The following is a 16,175-nucleotide window of genomic DNA, read 5'->3' as shown; positions in this document are numbered from 1 at the left end:
CAATATGACAGGAACAAGGTAATGATGAGACAGGAACCATATTGTACTGTGGCGAGTTATAGAACAATGGCTTCATTCACTATAATCGGACAGCGGATCAATTGCACGACACAAAGCTTTACAAATGGTAGTCTTTTGAAGTGATAAGAGCTCATTCCTCACTCATTGATTGTAATACAAAAGTGTCTGTTTTGGGATTTCAATTATTTAAAACAAATACAAACATGATAAACTGTTTTAATGAAGAAGTTTTAATGATTTTAATATTATTATTTAGTTTTTGAAATTTCACAAGATAAATCGTGACTGTTATTTGCGTACCTTAAGCTTCAATTTTGTTTATCATATATTTTAGGCTTTTTTAATTAGAAAAGTTTAGTCAATTTTCTTGTGAGAAAAATAAAAATTTTAATCAGATAAACGAATACAAAATATTTAAAAAGGGATCAATTTTTCACCTTTGTAACACAATCACATTTTTCTCGATTTTTTTATTTTGAAATTTAAGGTTAAAAATTTTATAATTAAAAAACCAAACTTAATAAAAATATAAATTTACTTCAAATTTTTTTTAAACAATCATGTGAAAAGCGAAAAAACCCAAGTGGAAAGCAAAAATAAAAACCAAACGAAAAAAATTAAACTACCGACGGGGTTCGTCTCTTACCTCCATCGCGAGGAATAAAATAATCTTTTATTTACGGTATACAGTTCTGGTCAGGCTATTACAACGCAAAACTACAAATACAACATTTCCGTTTCTCCTTAATACAAAGCACTTACAATCGAGTGTCAAAATAAAATCTAATAATATTACGCGGACGCAAAAAAAAACATCACAATTCAGTCCAACGGCCCGATTAGTCCGTTCCCGGGGGGTAAGCACCATGTCTTCTATTGCCAATATGTCGAGGATGTGGAGATGTGGTTTAAAGCTGATTCACGGTTCATGTCACTACCAGGTTCTAGTAACGAGATCGCTCCCCTTCCAAACGTATGAAAACAGAACAAAATCTTAAGCGATCGCTAGCGACGGTGGTTCCGGTCGCAAACCTTGATGTGCTAGCTCATGCGGATGAAGATGATGCGCTGGTCCGCTGGCTGCTGCTGCTGCTGCGGCAGATACCGGCAGATGGGGCGGATAGAGATGATGCAGATGGTGCGTATGGTGATGGTAGGAGGCGCCCGCATGCAAGAAGTAGGTGGCAGGAGATTGCATTTTCCCTAGCGGTAACAGTAGCGGATGTAGTGGGACACTTCCCGTGTAGGAGCTACCAAGGGCGGCGGCTGCTGCAGCTGCGGCTACCGCTGCTTGATGCTGTTGGTGCTGGTGCTGCTGCTGCTGGTGATGTTGCATCGCTGCCGCATACTCGTTGAACGCGGTTAGATTGCTCATCAGCTGCTGCTGACTTAGATGGCGAAGATGTTCCAATTGCTGTTGCTGGTGCTGCTGGAATTGGTACGGTTGTGGACGGTCCGTACCTTCCTCGGAGTCGGATGAACTGTCCGGTTCGATGAGACTTTCGATCGTGAAGGATCGCTTTGGTTTTGGGTTGCTGCTTACTGTCGTCGTGGTCGTTGCTGGCGGTAGGGAAACAACACTGGCAGGTGATTCGGATCCGGACTCTCCATTACCGACCGATTGACCAACGCCGGCAATGTCTTCCGGTGGTGAGAGTGGTGGTGAGATAGGCGCATACACCATGCTGGGTGAAAGGCTCGTCCCGATCGGTTCCGCCAGCGGGGGATAGTATGCGGCCGAATCGTGATGATACGTCGGTGCACCATTCTGTGCCATAAAGAACCGATTCATATTGGCGAGCGCGATGAATTCTTCGTTCAAACATTCCTTGTCCGTCTGGTGCAGCTTGAAGCGCTTTCGCCGACGGAGCAAACTGCCGTTCTGGAACATATCGAACGCTTTCGGGTGTAGCGTCCAGTAAGCGCCCTTGCCCGGCCGATCCGGGCGCCTTGGCACCTTGATGAAGCAATCGTTGAAGCTAAGGTTGTGCCGTAGCGAATTCTGCCACCGTTGCGTATTGGTGCGATAGTACGGGAACCGATCGGTGATGAACTGGTAGATGTCATTTAGCGAAAGCATCTTTTCCGGCGACGACCAAATAGCCATCGCTGTGAGGGAGATGTACGAGTACGGTGGCTTCTGATCGCCGTACGAATCACGCGATGGTCGTGGCATTATTTTGCTGTGTTCGCTCACAACAATGGACAATATTCACCGCACAACAAGACTAGTGGTATCGTGTATTTGGCACACAAAAACACAAATAAATTGCACACTGTTAACTAAAAAATATTCACGCACAGAGCGGTTTGTACACTTTTTTGCACTGAAGAAATCGCACACGATCGAAGTTTGTAAGCGAACTTTTAACAACGATCGATCATCGCATGTTAATGTTCGACACGTGGAAAATGACTATACTGTGTAAAACAACCGAAAGAGGCCCGTGTGCGCAGCGACGTTTCGACGATCCGTTCACTTCAGTTTCTCGAGCAATACTGACTGTTTCGGTGCAGCATAAAAACATAACGTAACATATATAGGAACCACCGGGGGGTGGTTGGAAGGTGTGAAGGTAAATGAATGGGGATGAAAGAAAGAAAAAAAAACGAAACAGCACTAAAGCAACCATTCACGAATTGGAAGCTGAGCCCGTGTGTATTCGTTTTGCCGTATCCGTCAACCCCTACCCACATCCATTCATGTGGCCATTCACGTACCTGGGTTGAAAAGTTACGCCCACTTTCAAACGGGGGAAGCTTCCCCTACTTTTTGTTCTACCCTGTTGTTGGAAGGCAGAAAGAAAAAAAATGGGAACAGACCAAAACAGAAAACCAGAAAAACCATGGTAAACAGCGCAAGTGCAACCGACCGTCCGTAGCAGTAGTCCACAGCGCAAATACACGCTTTATTCCATCAAATATTTGCCTTTTTTTGCAAACTTGCTTTGCTGGTAGTTGTGTGGTGAAGTTTTATTTAACAAAAAAAACTAAACACAAAAACCATCTCTGACGACCGTTTTTTCGATGTTGTTGAACGCAAGCAGGAGAGCGAAAGAGAGAGAAAAAGAAGTTGCTTAAGTAAATTACATGATTAATTATGAATTTACGTTTTATCGTGGATAATGATTTGTAGAAAATTTAATGATTCTCCTTTCCTTGGCTTCCCCGTTACTGCTGCCGTTGAGGCGAAGGTCGTATGGGGTTGCATTTTTTTCTCTCTGTTCTGTACAACCTCATCATGGGGATTTGGTCTCGGAGTTCGGGCACCGATTAGGTCGAACGTCGAACGAGGTCGCAGAAAGGAGAAGAACAACAAATTTTTGCTGATGAGCTACATCCATGCTAAACGGAATCAGTAGCTAAACGAGAAAAAAATAGTTTCTAACATAAAAAAACTAAAAGATCTTTAACTGATCGTTTTGGTGTGCCTTTTTTGCTGCTTTGGTACAGCTTAACGTTTGGTGCAATTGAATTTCCCCCGTTCTTCCACCGTACAAAGGGGGAGCAACCACCCTATCGGTACACTTGAGCTGCTTCTATTTGAATTACGTGGTAATTAGCTGTAAATTTAAAATCAATTAAGGGCTCCAACCAGGGCTTCTTGTAGCTTGGCCGGTTCGTATGGTAATTTGGTCTTCGTTTTCCAACAAATGGTGCAAACGGTACGCGATTTATTCAACCGTTAAAGAAAAGCGAAATAAAAAAAAGAAAACATATTTAGTGTGGAAAATTCTATACCCAAAACGGTTGGTGTTTGTGCTTGTTTTTTTTTTTTACAAATATTTAAATTGGCGCTTTGAGCATGAGCCGACAAGCAGTGGAACAAAAACCAAAACCAAAAAAAAAAAGGATGCTCATTTGTTTTCCATTAGTCGATTGGTTACAGGGCGGAAGAAAATGGCGAAACTAAAACAAAAGCTCTCTCTCTGGCTCCATTCCACCACAAAGACGTGGCGATCCGTTTTTCAAGGGGGGTTTTTTAGTAAGGCGAACAATGAACTGCATTCATTCATCCATTTTTGGTAGAAACATAACAGGTGCTTGTTCTTTTTTTTGAGAAGAAAATACTCCTTTGCATGCTTCATGTTGGAAAATCGTCCGTTTCATTCTTTAAATGAGGTGAACTTTTTAAAAATGCATGACTGGAATGAAAGAAGGAATTTTATCGTTCTACAAGCCCTGATATTTAACGATCACTTTTTTATGTTTGTGTCTGTTGAACCATTCAAATACCGCATGCTAACGATCGATCGTAAATATTTACAATGTGGGGTTTTTCCCGGCCGTAGTACAAGTATGTACGAAGAGAAATTTATTTTCCATTTGACCAGTCCCGGAAGGTACGCGAATGTCGCTAGATAAACATAAAGTCGGGTAGAATTAGGAACAATCTCAATCACACTCCAGTACCAGTGTGTATAGGTTCTGCAGTGCATTTATTACCCATTTTCCGTTCGCAGGTGTGGCGACAACCGAACATCGGGAATTTCCTTTTTTTCCCCGTGCAAAAGAAAACAAACCGAAAAAGTGAACCCCGTTTCGTATTCGTTGATAAATCCTATGTCTGGCTTGTACCCCCGCCCAAAAAGGACTGTTCTCAGGTGTCTTTTGTTTTTTTTCTCCCACTTTTGTTTTTATCCTCGCCTGTGAAGGGCGCAAAAAAAAGGTTACAGTGTAATAATTACCTAACCACCACTCCCCGGGGGTATCTCATTCACACTGCCTGGTAAACGTTTTTATTGAACATTCGTTAATGACCGTTTCGATCTTGAACGTGTCTCGTGCTACCGCGGCGCTTGCAATCCGGATGCTTATTACGGATCCTGCAATAATTTTGCTCTCCAAACCCTCAAACAATTTTCATTCACAAATCGACACGATGAAACAAATCGAACCGTACCTGCGCAAAAAGCTGCTTTGTCCCATTTTACTGCATCTGGGCGCTGTTGTGTCACACCTCCAGAAATGGAATTTCTGTTTCGCATGTGCTTTTGTTTCCTTTGTCCTTTAAGCCACAATAACCGCAGAGCAGAAGATATTCAATAAATTAGAAAACTTATGCGTTTCAAAATTCTTCAAATCGGTCCTTTGCCATCCAGGAAGTTGGGAGAGTGTCGGAAACAGAAAAAAACGCCCGAAAAACATTAATGGAAAAAAATAATTCTTCCGCCAACGCGACACCCACCAAACACATTGGGATTCGGTGCGGTTGGTTGCGTTTCCGATGCTTTGGATGGTGGGTTTTTCGTCCATCGGTCTAACACGGACCGTTGCACACGTGGACGACGGTCAGCAACCAAAAATCTATTCAGCGTGGTTTTGGGCGGGTGTTTTTTGTTTTCGTTACTTCAGTTGGCTCACACAATCAAGAATAAGTTGATAGTGGAAACAAAAATTAACAAAACTTAACAATACCTTTGTTGCGTGCCACGTCTCTGGAACACACCTTTAAGATTTGCTAGGTTGAAGCAACTTTGAGCCAGTATAGCATCTGCACGGTGTGCAAATGTGCATATGTTTTATTTCCAGGAACTTTGGACTTGGAACTGCCAAATCTGGAAATGCTGGCAGCGGGCCAGCCGACTGATGAATGTGAAAGTAGCCTGCGGGTATTCGGAGCACATTAGTGTACGACACATTCTGTGGCCAAACGGCTCTCGTTCTTGTTGGGTGTGCCACCATTGTAATGTTGTTTATGTGTGTAGTTAAGGGCGGAAATATAGTTTCCAAAGACAATCAAATTGCCCCGAAGGAATCATTGAGGGCTCACACGTCGGAATTCAGGGTTTTTATTCAAATCGTAAATTTTATGATTCATACATATGCCAGACGGTTTCATCCTACCAGAAACGGTACCGAAACTCGCGCCCTTTTTGTGTTTGTGGTAATTTGACAAATATTTTGATTTGTACCGTACATTGGTTGCGGAGTAGGTTCTTTGTTAACTTCTGGCCCCATATTCCACTGAATGCCGTAACAATCGCTGCAAAGCCCATAACTGATGTGATGTAGCGGTGAAACTGCATTCGAATTGATTTCATCTGCCCTGTCAGGACACGCAGGTAGGAACTCCCTATGGCCAGAGTTGTAGTAATTACACGCCATCCACAACATCCATGGCTAATGTGAATAGAATCGGAAGCTGCTGCAGCTGTTGCAACTCTCTCTCTTCCCAACTGCTAAACTGATTTGTCCTTCTTCCGCTTTTGGGTGACTTCGGGTTCACTATATCCATCCATTAACTAGAGCTATACAAAAGCAGCTCCTTTCGTTTTCGGAATGCTTACCGTCGTAACAAACCTCTTACCGGTGAGAAATCGAAATCAATGCACCAATTCCAATTTTCTACAGTCGTCAAATCGTCTAACGAACCAGCAAAATGATCCCGAGAACCTGCTTCTCAACAAACGCTTCGATTGTGGTTTGGCCTCGTGAGATCGATTCACGCAATCGATTCTATCGGATTCTTCCCTTCTAATCACTCCAAACGAAGCATGTAAACAGGAATTCCAGCCCACTTGAAATAAGGGATAAGGTAGAGTGTTCAGGTTTGCGGCTACCGAGATCGTCGACGGCCGATCGATGGAAATTGATTCAATTAGCTGGTCTGATCGGGTGTGAAAGTTCTTTGAAATTTTTCGCGCCTTCCCTAACCGCACACAGTGGCAAAGGCAAATCGGTTTCATCGCGTATCCATTACGAAAAAAAAGCGTCGAGGGAACGCAAGGAACCGGAACGGTTAGTGAGCGACCACACAGCGCAGGACGTTTGGAACCTTTTGGGAAAACGGCGCGATGAGACGAAGATGAGAAGGTTTAGGTACAAATTTTAATAGCATCGTGATTTTTTAATGGCATTTTTATTTGTGGCTCTGACTGTTAAGCTTTTCTTTTTATTTCCTACCACCCCTGGGACCCCATCCTCCCCTCACCCAAAAAGGGGTTTTCCCACGGGCTAGAAAGAAGATGGGTTTTTGGTGTTGGTGGTGGTGGTGGTGGTGCTCCTAGTATTTCTATCGATTGTTGTGCCGAGTGTTTTCCATTGTAAGTTGTTTGTGGATTTTTTACCACCATCCAACACTCGATGGCCACCCGATTGGCAATGCTTTGTTCTTGGCCGATTGAATTCTTATTGTTGTTTTGAAGGCGAACTAAACAACAACAACAAAAAACAAAAAGGGAAACATGGATGGAGGCACTTGTTTGGTGTTGAGCAGCAGAAGCGCACTCACAATATGGCCGCGATGCAGCAGCATTTGCGTGACGGTGGAAAAGTCATCATTGCCATGACGATTTCGCGGGGAGGAGGCGAGGGATGGGAGGAGATGTTCAGGTGACGACAAGCGAGACGAGCCGACTGACGGGGCTTAGAATATTGGTCTGGGAATGGAAAAATCGGGGCCATCATCACATTAGAAAGGAGCGAAAATAGCTGCAAGGGCGATATTAGTATCGCTTTTCACGGAATTTACGGTTCCATCGGTCGGTTTCGACGACGATTGACATGGGAAAATGTGTCATCCAAAGGGGGGGAAATTTGTTGGAATTGTTTTTTCTCTCGTGCGTTTGTTGAAGTTTTTGGGGGGTAAGAAACAAGATTCGGAGCACTAAATACACGTAAGGTGCAAACATGGGAAAAAATCAATCAAAACAGATCGTGAGAATGTTAGATCAAGCGTTAAATAAGTGGATCAGTTTGGATTGACCTCGGTGTTGAAAAAATAGGTTCAAGATGGCGTATAGAAACGTTGAAGAATCAGTAAATAGAGTAGTGGAATTAATACATGTTATGTTGCAAATTTTGAGCATGAAATTCTCAATTTTTTTTAAATTGTTAAGTACAAAAAATTTGTGTTTAATTTCATCCCTTACATCCTGTGTCGTTGTTAGAGGGAATCCGATCCGGATGAGATTTGATTCCCGGTCCTGTCTTGTTGAAATTCCGTCCCATTGAACATAAGCCATCGAATGTATAATAATTTTTACTTATTTAAATTCAAATGGGGCGGCCCGGTGGTGTTTGTGATTAACGGCGCAAGTGCACACGGCAGGCCGGGGATCAAATCCCATCCGGACCGTTTCCCGCCTTAGCAAAGGGCTGGTTATCCAGCTATGTGGTAATATAAGTCTCGTAAGCCAGAAATGGCAGGTATGACCTCAGAGATCGTTACGCCAAGAAGAATAAGAAGAAGAAGAAGACATCGATTTTAATTTAATTGATTTAAGATCCGAAATGAAGAATGCAATATGACATTAACCAATAATCATTTTAATATCATAAAAATACAAATTGTTAGCTAAGATAAATGTTCATTCCAGCCATTAATGTATGTTTTATTAAACAAATATTTGCTTTCCGTGATAAACAAGTATGGTGTTTTGTTGGAATTAAAAAAGTGCAGTTCATTTAACAACGCCATAAAATATTTCATCCTTTTACTTGAGTGTATAGTTGTGAAAAAAGACACACAACAAATAAAACCCCCATTTACAAAAGGACCCAGTGTGTGCACCATTTGCAACAATCGCTTTAATTTATCCCACATTGCAAACATGTTGCCATAACCATAGCTTATCAACGGCACAGACGGGGTCAGTCCATTACACCATTAACGGTTCGAGATCATTTTTATCTTCTCATTAACTTCTACCACCTGTGCTAATAATCGTTGACGAGCCGAAAACTCCTGTTCAACAAAAAAAGGACCAAAAAATCCTCGACACCATTATACCGAAGATCCACAGCCACATTTTGCACACTTTGGTTGCAAAACGGCAAATGAATACAGAAATAACATATTGCTAGCTGGTGTTGAGCTGGAAAATTTAATAAAGGACCATCCCACACACACACACGCACTCCATTACGAACGTTTCTGCTTCGGGCCGATCTCGCCAAACCATCGGCAAACGGCACAAAACCACACAGTTACAACGGTAGGGCCCCGAAGCGGCTTATGCGATGGTGTCGGTGTCCTTTGAACAAATATATGAAGGTGTTATTCAGGTAATTAATATCATGTTTATAGATGTTTGATGACGATCGTCCACTCGTTTCGAGGCTGTTTTGTTCGTTGCTTTCATCTTCCCTCCGTCAGGCTTCTCTCGTCCCTCCCTGCCGTATCATCCAACCTCTGCTTGCTCGCTTTGTGTCTACGCGCTTAGCTTTCATATTTATTCGGGCTGGGTGTTTCGAAACCATTCCTCACTTTTTTTTTCGTCGCTCCACTCGCACACAAGGTGCCGTAAAGTATGTAGAAACATTCAGAAGAAGAAAGAAAAAATCAACCAGAGCAACAAGGGGAAGGCATTAAATTGGTGGCATCGGTGTTCGCTGCGTGAAGAAAAGCCGGCAAAAAAGGGCCGATCGATCCAAGCAACATCATCAAGAAGAGCCCGCCAAGTTAGGTGCTTGTAGGCAACGGTGCGAGTGGGGATAGCGACGCCTAAAAGTTGGTTAAACGACCTGCGTTTTCTCATAGGTTTTTGCCCGAAGTTTTGTATCCGCTCCGAAAGGAGTTTCGGAGCGTTGAAACGCGCTCGGCAAATATCTCCTGCGGTGCAAACCGACCGCTCACTAAAATCGTTTATATAGTCCTGATGTGCTCACGGCGTGAGCGATGTTAAATCTTGCGTTTTGCTTTTGTCTCGTTTGGTACTGCTGATACTGGACGGATGGCTTTTTTTGTTGGATGGAGGGCGGCTTATTCCTTGCTCGCGGCTTCCAAAAAAAAAGTGTCCAGTAGGTCTGTTTTGTGGTCAACCACAGTGTAGCAGTGTAGTGAGGGCAAAGGGATGGGAGACGGCGTCCGCTTGCCCACCGATACAGTCAATAATCGAGATCATAATAATCATTTGTTATCTTTAAGGGCTTTATGCACCGGGGTGCGGCATTTGTCAGAGGTATGCAACGGCCAAGCATCAATGTGTTGACGGGTCCGGAACCCAATGTGTACGTTGATTGAATAGAGGAACAAAAAAGGATGAGCTCTTGAGAACCTAGCGGGCTATTAATAAGGTTGTAATCATTCTTTATGTAAGGAAAGACTACAAGGATGGAATCAGTTTTTGAGGGGAAAAAAGATACAAATCGTTCGCTGCTGTAGGGATCTTGTACTAACTGTGCTTGTGACTCAAGGTGAAGAAATAGAATTGTTTGCTTGCATAATGTATTACTCGTGTTCTCACAGTTGAGAATTACCTAATAATCCTTTTAGAATATTTTTTTCGTTCTCAATGAAGACCCATATCGTCCAAAGATCAACATTGTCCTTCGGAAATAAGAGATCTGTCATTAATAATATCCTAGTACTTTCCAGATCTGAAGATCAAGATCAGATCGTATTGCTGACGCAAGTTTGAAGTGGAGCAATAGCTAATCGCGAAGATCCTGAGCAATGTGTCCTCATTTTCCGAAGGTAGGAAATCGCGGACAATCGTTAGAGAAGTATCTGGAGAGATTTGAAGTTGTTATATGAAATGGTCAGAATATTTGGGCCCCTGCCCCATTGTTTTAGTTTTCTAGTTTGATCTATAAACACAGGATTGGAATAGCTTTTTTAATTAACATCGACGGATGAAACATTGAAGTGGAGCAGTAGCTAATCGTGAAGATCCTGAGCAATGTGTCCTCATCTTAAGAAGGCAGGAAACGGCAGACAATCGTTGGAGAAGTATCTGGAGAGAATTGACATTGTTATATGAAATGGTCAGAATATCTGGGCCCCTGCCCCATTGTTTCAGTTTTCTAGTTTGATCTATAAACACAGGATTGGAATAATTTTTTTATTTAACATTTACGGATGAAACTTTGAAGTGGAGCATTAGCTAATCTTGAAGATCCTGAGCAATGAGTCCTCATCTTCCGAAGGCAGGAAATCGCGGACAATCGTTGGAGAAGTATCTGGAGAGAATTGACATTGTTATTCGAAATAGTTAGAATATCTGGGTCCCTGCTCCATTGTTTTAGTTTTCTAGTTTAATCTATAAACACAGGATTGAAACATCTTTTTTAATTAACATCTACGGATAAATATTGAATATTGATGAAAGTGATACTATTTATGATTAAAAATATTTGAAGAAAGAAACTTAAACCTCACTAAATAGCAAAGTACGTTTCACATGAAAATGGTATTTTGTTTTTATTTATTTTTCTAAGCTCGTGCTGTTGTAACTACTGCTAAGGTTAGAGAGTGTTCCCATGTCATTTCTTTTATGATATGGAATTTAAATGTTTTATAAATGTTCCCACCACAAATGCAATATCGAGCATGACATGGGATCATTCCTCATCTCATATCATACCACAAGGAATCCGTTCTAGTTGTAACCCGTTCGGGTTCGTCGCTGACCGAAGGGATCATAAAATAAGTACTCACAGTTTAATAAACTCATTCGACATGGGTCAATGCCAGGGCTAATACCTCTATCTGCATTTCGATCACGGGTTACACAGATCCGTTGAAGCATGTTCCAATCATTTCCCTTAACAACCCGGTCTTGGCTCGTACTCAAGCACAAGCTACACAAATCGTAGCACATCGGCAGTTGTTACGTCGGGCAGCAGATGCATCCCAGAAGCGCAAGGTTGACGAAGCCATTAAAATAGTTTCGCTCGTAAACCACACACGTCGTGAGCAGTGAAGCGATCGTACTGCGAGAATGCACTTTATGCCTGCCATAAGGAAGGAAATCGGGTGCACAAGGAAGTGGACCAGCTGCAAGTCGGTAACGGTCGAAAAAAAAGCTGGACACACAATCCAACCGATCGCGTCCGCGAAAATGAAGCGATCGAGCAGCGTCTCGCGTAAATTAGCATCAGGTTCGCGCGTTAGAAGTTATCCGGTTGCACCGCTGGGGCTGTGGCCGTTTGCAAAAACGCCGATGAACTGTGAAAAATCCAACAGCACTAAATGTCGCTTGGGCGGGCAATTTGTATGCGGGTGGGGGTAAGAATTTTTCAGCTCATGATTTATTGATGGTACGGTTTGATCCTCAACGAGGTTTATGCACTTTTTGCCCGTGGTAGTCGCGCAGGTAGTCAACGATTTCAACAGGTTCGCCGCGCACCAAGCGTTCAAGTTTAATGATCCAAAATATTTGTAGAAAATGATTGGCACTTCCGTGGAACGGTGGAAAAGGTGGCAAATGGTGGGCCTATCTGGGGCGTTTCAATCGACCAGCGTATCGGTGCATCCGATCGAAGGTTAACACCATCGTCACCTTAACTCTGTCGGGCCGACATAGACTAGGGTCCGAGCAGGTGAAGCTAATTTTGCTGTCTGGTTTTAGTGTGTTCTCAGTTTTGACGAGTGGCACTGAATTTGACCCGAATCTTCGGGATCGTGTTCCATTTTTTTGTTGCCCTTCTGCAGTCTAGTTCTGTACGGTGTGTAGCCTCAAATTAATGTTTTACAACCGGTGTGGTGGATGGCTACATTTATTGCCTGACTTTGATCATGGTTTAAATTGACAGCGAGCTAAATCTCGTACAGATAAACCAGTGAACTGGCATGTTAACCGTTAACAATATTTCATTATAAAAAAATCAAACTTCTCTATGCCTCAACCAGTTCAAGCTGAGATGAAGCTCAATCGATCAATTCTCCACAAAAAAAAACACATTTATAGAACCATTATCATTTTATCTGCGGAACTTCAACAGAAAACTGACGCGACCGCTTTCTAGCAAATCTTGAAATAAGTTCGACAGAGCGGTAGGACTCATAAAAGCTTGTAAATAACAAACCACACATCCTGCTAATTGGTCAGCACTGCCTCCTTCCTGTTTCATCCCGTGACCGACTGATCGAACGATACGGCGTTAAAGCGTAAGTTGTGATCAGGACACGTGGAGAAAAAAAGGTGTTTTTCAGCAGAAAAATAAAACAATCGATTTCATCAGAAAATTCTAACACCTTTTAGTCGGCTGGCATACACAGGAACCGTGGGCACAGAGGGCAAATTATTGTAATTAGAGCCACGCGGACCGTCTTCGCTTTCATGGAAGGCGCTTGGTGCCACATTCTGACACATTAACACCTGACCCCTGGGCCAGCTCGAGTACCACCTTCGCCTTTGTGCGGCAGAAGGCGGTGGAGGCGTACCGTTTCCAAACAGCCGGTATCAAATTACGACCGAATGGTTCCGATTATGTCCATAAACTTGGATTGCAGTGTTGGGTTTTTGTTTTGCACTCCAATTCAACGGACTCTGGCTATAGATCGTGAAGCGTTGCGTTTCTAGCTCTTATGATAGACAAATCAGCAACTTGGCGGCTTGTTTACCACATGCAGGTGTTAAATCATTCTGGCAGCTTCTCACCTTACTTTTTACCTCTTTCCCTTTTGCTGCATTCCTTTCCTCTTCCACAAGATATATCTTAAAAGTCGAATCCTTTGCCATCCTTTGCCATCCAGATTGCCATTTGCCTGCCCGTTTGATAGCGGCCTGCTTGAAGGCAAGAGCAAATAAAAGACCTTGTCCCGTCTGCAAATGTGCAACTCACATGACTGAAGATGCATGTTTTGTTTTTTTTTCGCTTAGTTTTGTTTCAGTGTGAAATTAACAACAGATCTGACGCGCTGATGCGCCTTCAGCTTAGTTGCGCAAAGAGACGGCGGAAACACGCAACCAACAAAAAAAAGGAGATCATTTTCTTCAACACCTTTCGCATGAGAGTTCAAAAGGATAGCGAATTTCTTAGAATTATCTTCCATTATGGTCCCACCCGGAGATACAGGGGGAAAGGAAAAAAACGAGTTCGAACGTCAAAGGATCCGGGACCGCGAGAATACTGATTACCGATTCTTTTGCGATAATGCTTTTGCTTTTCTCCCTCTCTCTCTCTCTCTCTCTCTCTCTCTCTCTCTCTCTCTCTCTCTCTTTCACACAAAATTGGTGTGGTTTTTTGGTAATAAGATCCTTGTTTAATGTAAACTTATGACCGAACTCGGATCCCGGTAACATTTGTTCGGCAAACTGCATGTACTGAGAAATTGTATGCCTTCAAGGATATACCTGGAAGATGGACCAAAAACCGAACCAAAAAAAAAACCGTACTCATTTTTGCCCCGAATCGTCCGATCCATGATATTTGATTTACATCGCATAATTGGCCGGTTTGCCGCAAATAGGATGTTTTCTTTTCATCGCACACGCAACGAGCTGTCGAGGTTTGAGGAATGTGCGAAATTAGCCGGTAATAATAGTTTTAATTGAACAGCAGTTTTGGCACCTTTCGGTTTCGCCATTGTGTGCCAGTGTGCCGATCGCAACAGCATCTGTCATTATGCAAAACGAACCCACCCCGGTATACACGTGTACAAGTGACCAAGCGAAGAACTGCACGAAGTAATACGGTCACCAAGCAATTGTGCTGCTGCAGCCGGGTTATGCTGCTCGACCTGCACCTTATAGACGATGGGGAATTCGATCAGCGTACAACAAAAAGGTTTTGCGATCGAGTTGCAATATTTTACGATCACGTTTGGCCGAAGCATCGAACGTTGCTGGTGATGGAACTTGTTGCTTGTTCGGCACAATAAAACCACTTGCCCCATCACCCATCATCCCCAGCACAGAAAACGCTTCTCGGTGCGGTTTCCCTGCGTCCCTTTAATCATTGATTGCCTCTACTTGCGTTAGCGATTGATGTTTTATTGACTAATAAAGTCTAAAGCCGCATCAGCGCTCGCGCATTTGGCCGTTGTTGCTCGTTTGCGCTTCGGTAAATATGTTCTGTGGCTGTATAAATAAAACCGCTTAAAGCTTGTGCAGTTTTTAAGTTGTACGGTGCGCAAAAGGGTCTGTGTCCCAATGAACAGAGCGGGAGACTTTAACGTTGATGAACGTTTTAAGTTGGTCTGATCGGTTGGTATTAATATTTTTGTGTGCACCATTATAGCTCGTACCGGGTTGCGATTTCGGGGCGCGAGTGGTGGATGGATTGGAACGTTTACTGCCGGTTGGTTCGGTTGACAGCTTATTGCCGCTGTTAATGCCCGTTTAACCGCGGGCTATGTCAGGCCCTTGTCAACGAGTACCGTACGGTGCATCTTTCCCTGTATTATGGTGCATAATGAAGTAAATCGTTTAAGGATGGAATTTCTGCCTAAGGTTGTTTGATGGCAGGAAGACGCGATGTTTGTACGGTAGCCTTAATCTTACGATATGTTGGTTAGATAAAACATTAACAAAAAAAATGAAGATATGTTTATTGGATATTCCTTTACTTTAAAAAGGATTTGAGATGTTTATGAATGAGTATTCTGGTTGGCAATATTGAAAAAAAAAAACACATTTTACACCAAACAATGAAAAAGAGTTCTGCACATTTCGTAGAATTGAAGAAAACCCTTTCTTTTTTGGTTCAAAATCGTACAATAATGTCATTTAATGGTGCTTTGCCTTCATCTGATTTAACCCATTGAAGAAATTTGTCATTTCAATGAGATTTTCGTCGTGAGTTCGCAACCCAAAACCCAAGATCCCAAGATCTTATCCAAACAACACACTTTCCTGCGTTTTTTTCTCTATTGCTTTTTCAACTCCTAATGAAGAAGTTCTGCAAACGATGAGGCTGCAATGCCGAGCAAAACAAGGCAACCAAGATCAATACAGATGAGAATATCTGATAAGCGCTTTAAAGCGTCAAATCACCAACTTTGTAAGCGTTGCTGAGGAGCCCCTTTTTACTGCACACTAATCTCTCAACAAAAAAAAGAAAAGAAAATGGTTTTGCACTCTTTCTGCCAGCCTGGCGAAAAGCACACCGTTCCCAGTTGTGGTTGGATTAAGGCTGGCAGAATGCGTTTACCCGTCGAGAGCTTCTGCGAAATGGCTCAAGAGGAGCTTTGGAAAGGTAAACAGGATTACTACATTGTTTGTTTGGATAAAGTAATTGTAGTCAAAACCTACTACACAACAACCGGACCACAAATGGTGCAGCTTAGGTGGCAGTAGAATGGGGCAGTAGAATGGGCGTGAAGAAAGGTCTTTGTACGTGTTCGTGTTTATTCCACACTTTGCCCAAAAAACCACACTCACATCCTGCTCAATCTGGGGCTTATCGGTTTGGCCACATCTACAGGAAGCACAGCTGTCTTACTGGAAGGCAGCACTGTACAGCGAAAGGATTAAGAAAAATTA

General features: G+C 42.8%; 1 protein-coding gene across 1 annotated transcript; it reads right to left on the bottom strand.

The window, feature by feature from the left end:
- Positions 1 to 638: 638 nt before the first annotated feature.
- Positions 639 to 3,275, bottom strand: LOC125762242 (fork head domain-containing protein FD4-like). Its single transcript, XM_049424112.1, has one exon. It carries the CDS (start codon positions 2,195 to 2,197, stop codon positions 1,016 to 1,018), a length of 1,182 nt encoding a protein of 393 aa, XP_049280069.1. The 5' UTR covers positions 2,198 to 3,275; the 3' UTR covers positions 639 to 1,015.
- Between the last annotated feature and the right edge of the window lie 12,900 nt (positions 3,276 to 16,175).

This window comes from Anopheles funestus, chromosome 2RL, assembly GCF_943734845.2.
Source record: "Anopheles funestus chromosome 2RL, idAnoFuneDA-416_04, whole genome shotgun sequence".
Classification (NCBI taxonomy): domain Eukaryota; kingdom Metazoa; phylum Arthropoda; class Insecta; order Diptera; family Culicidae; genus Anopheles; species Anopheles funestus.
The sequence above is the reverse complement of the archived record's forward strand: the minus strand, read 5'-3'. Positions and strand labels throughout refer to the sequence as shown.

Bases quoted from the DNA above. Each gene is read 5' to 3' on its own strand.
- LOC125762242 (XM_049424112.1), bottom strand. From the start codon at position 2,197: ATGCCACGACCATCGCGTGATTCGTACGGCGATCAGAAGCCACCGTAC.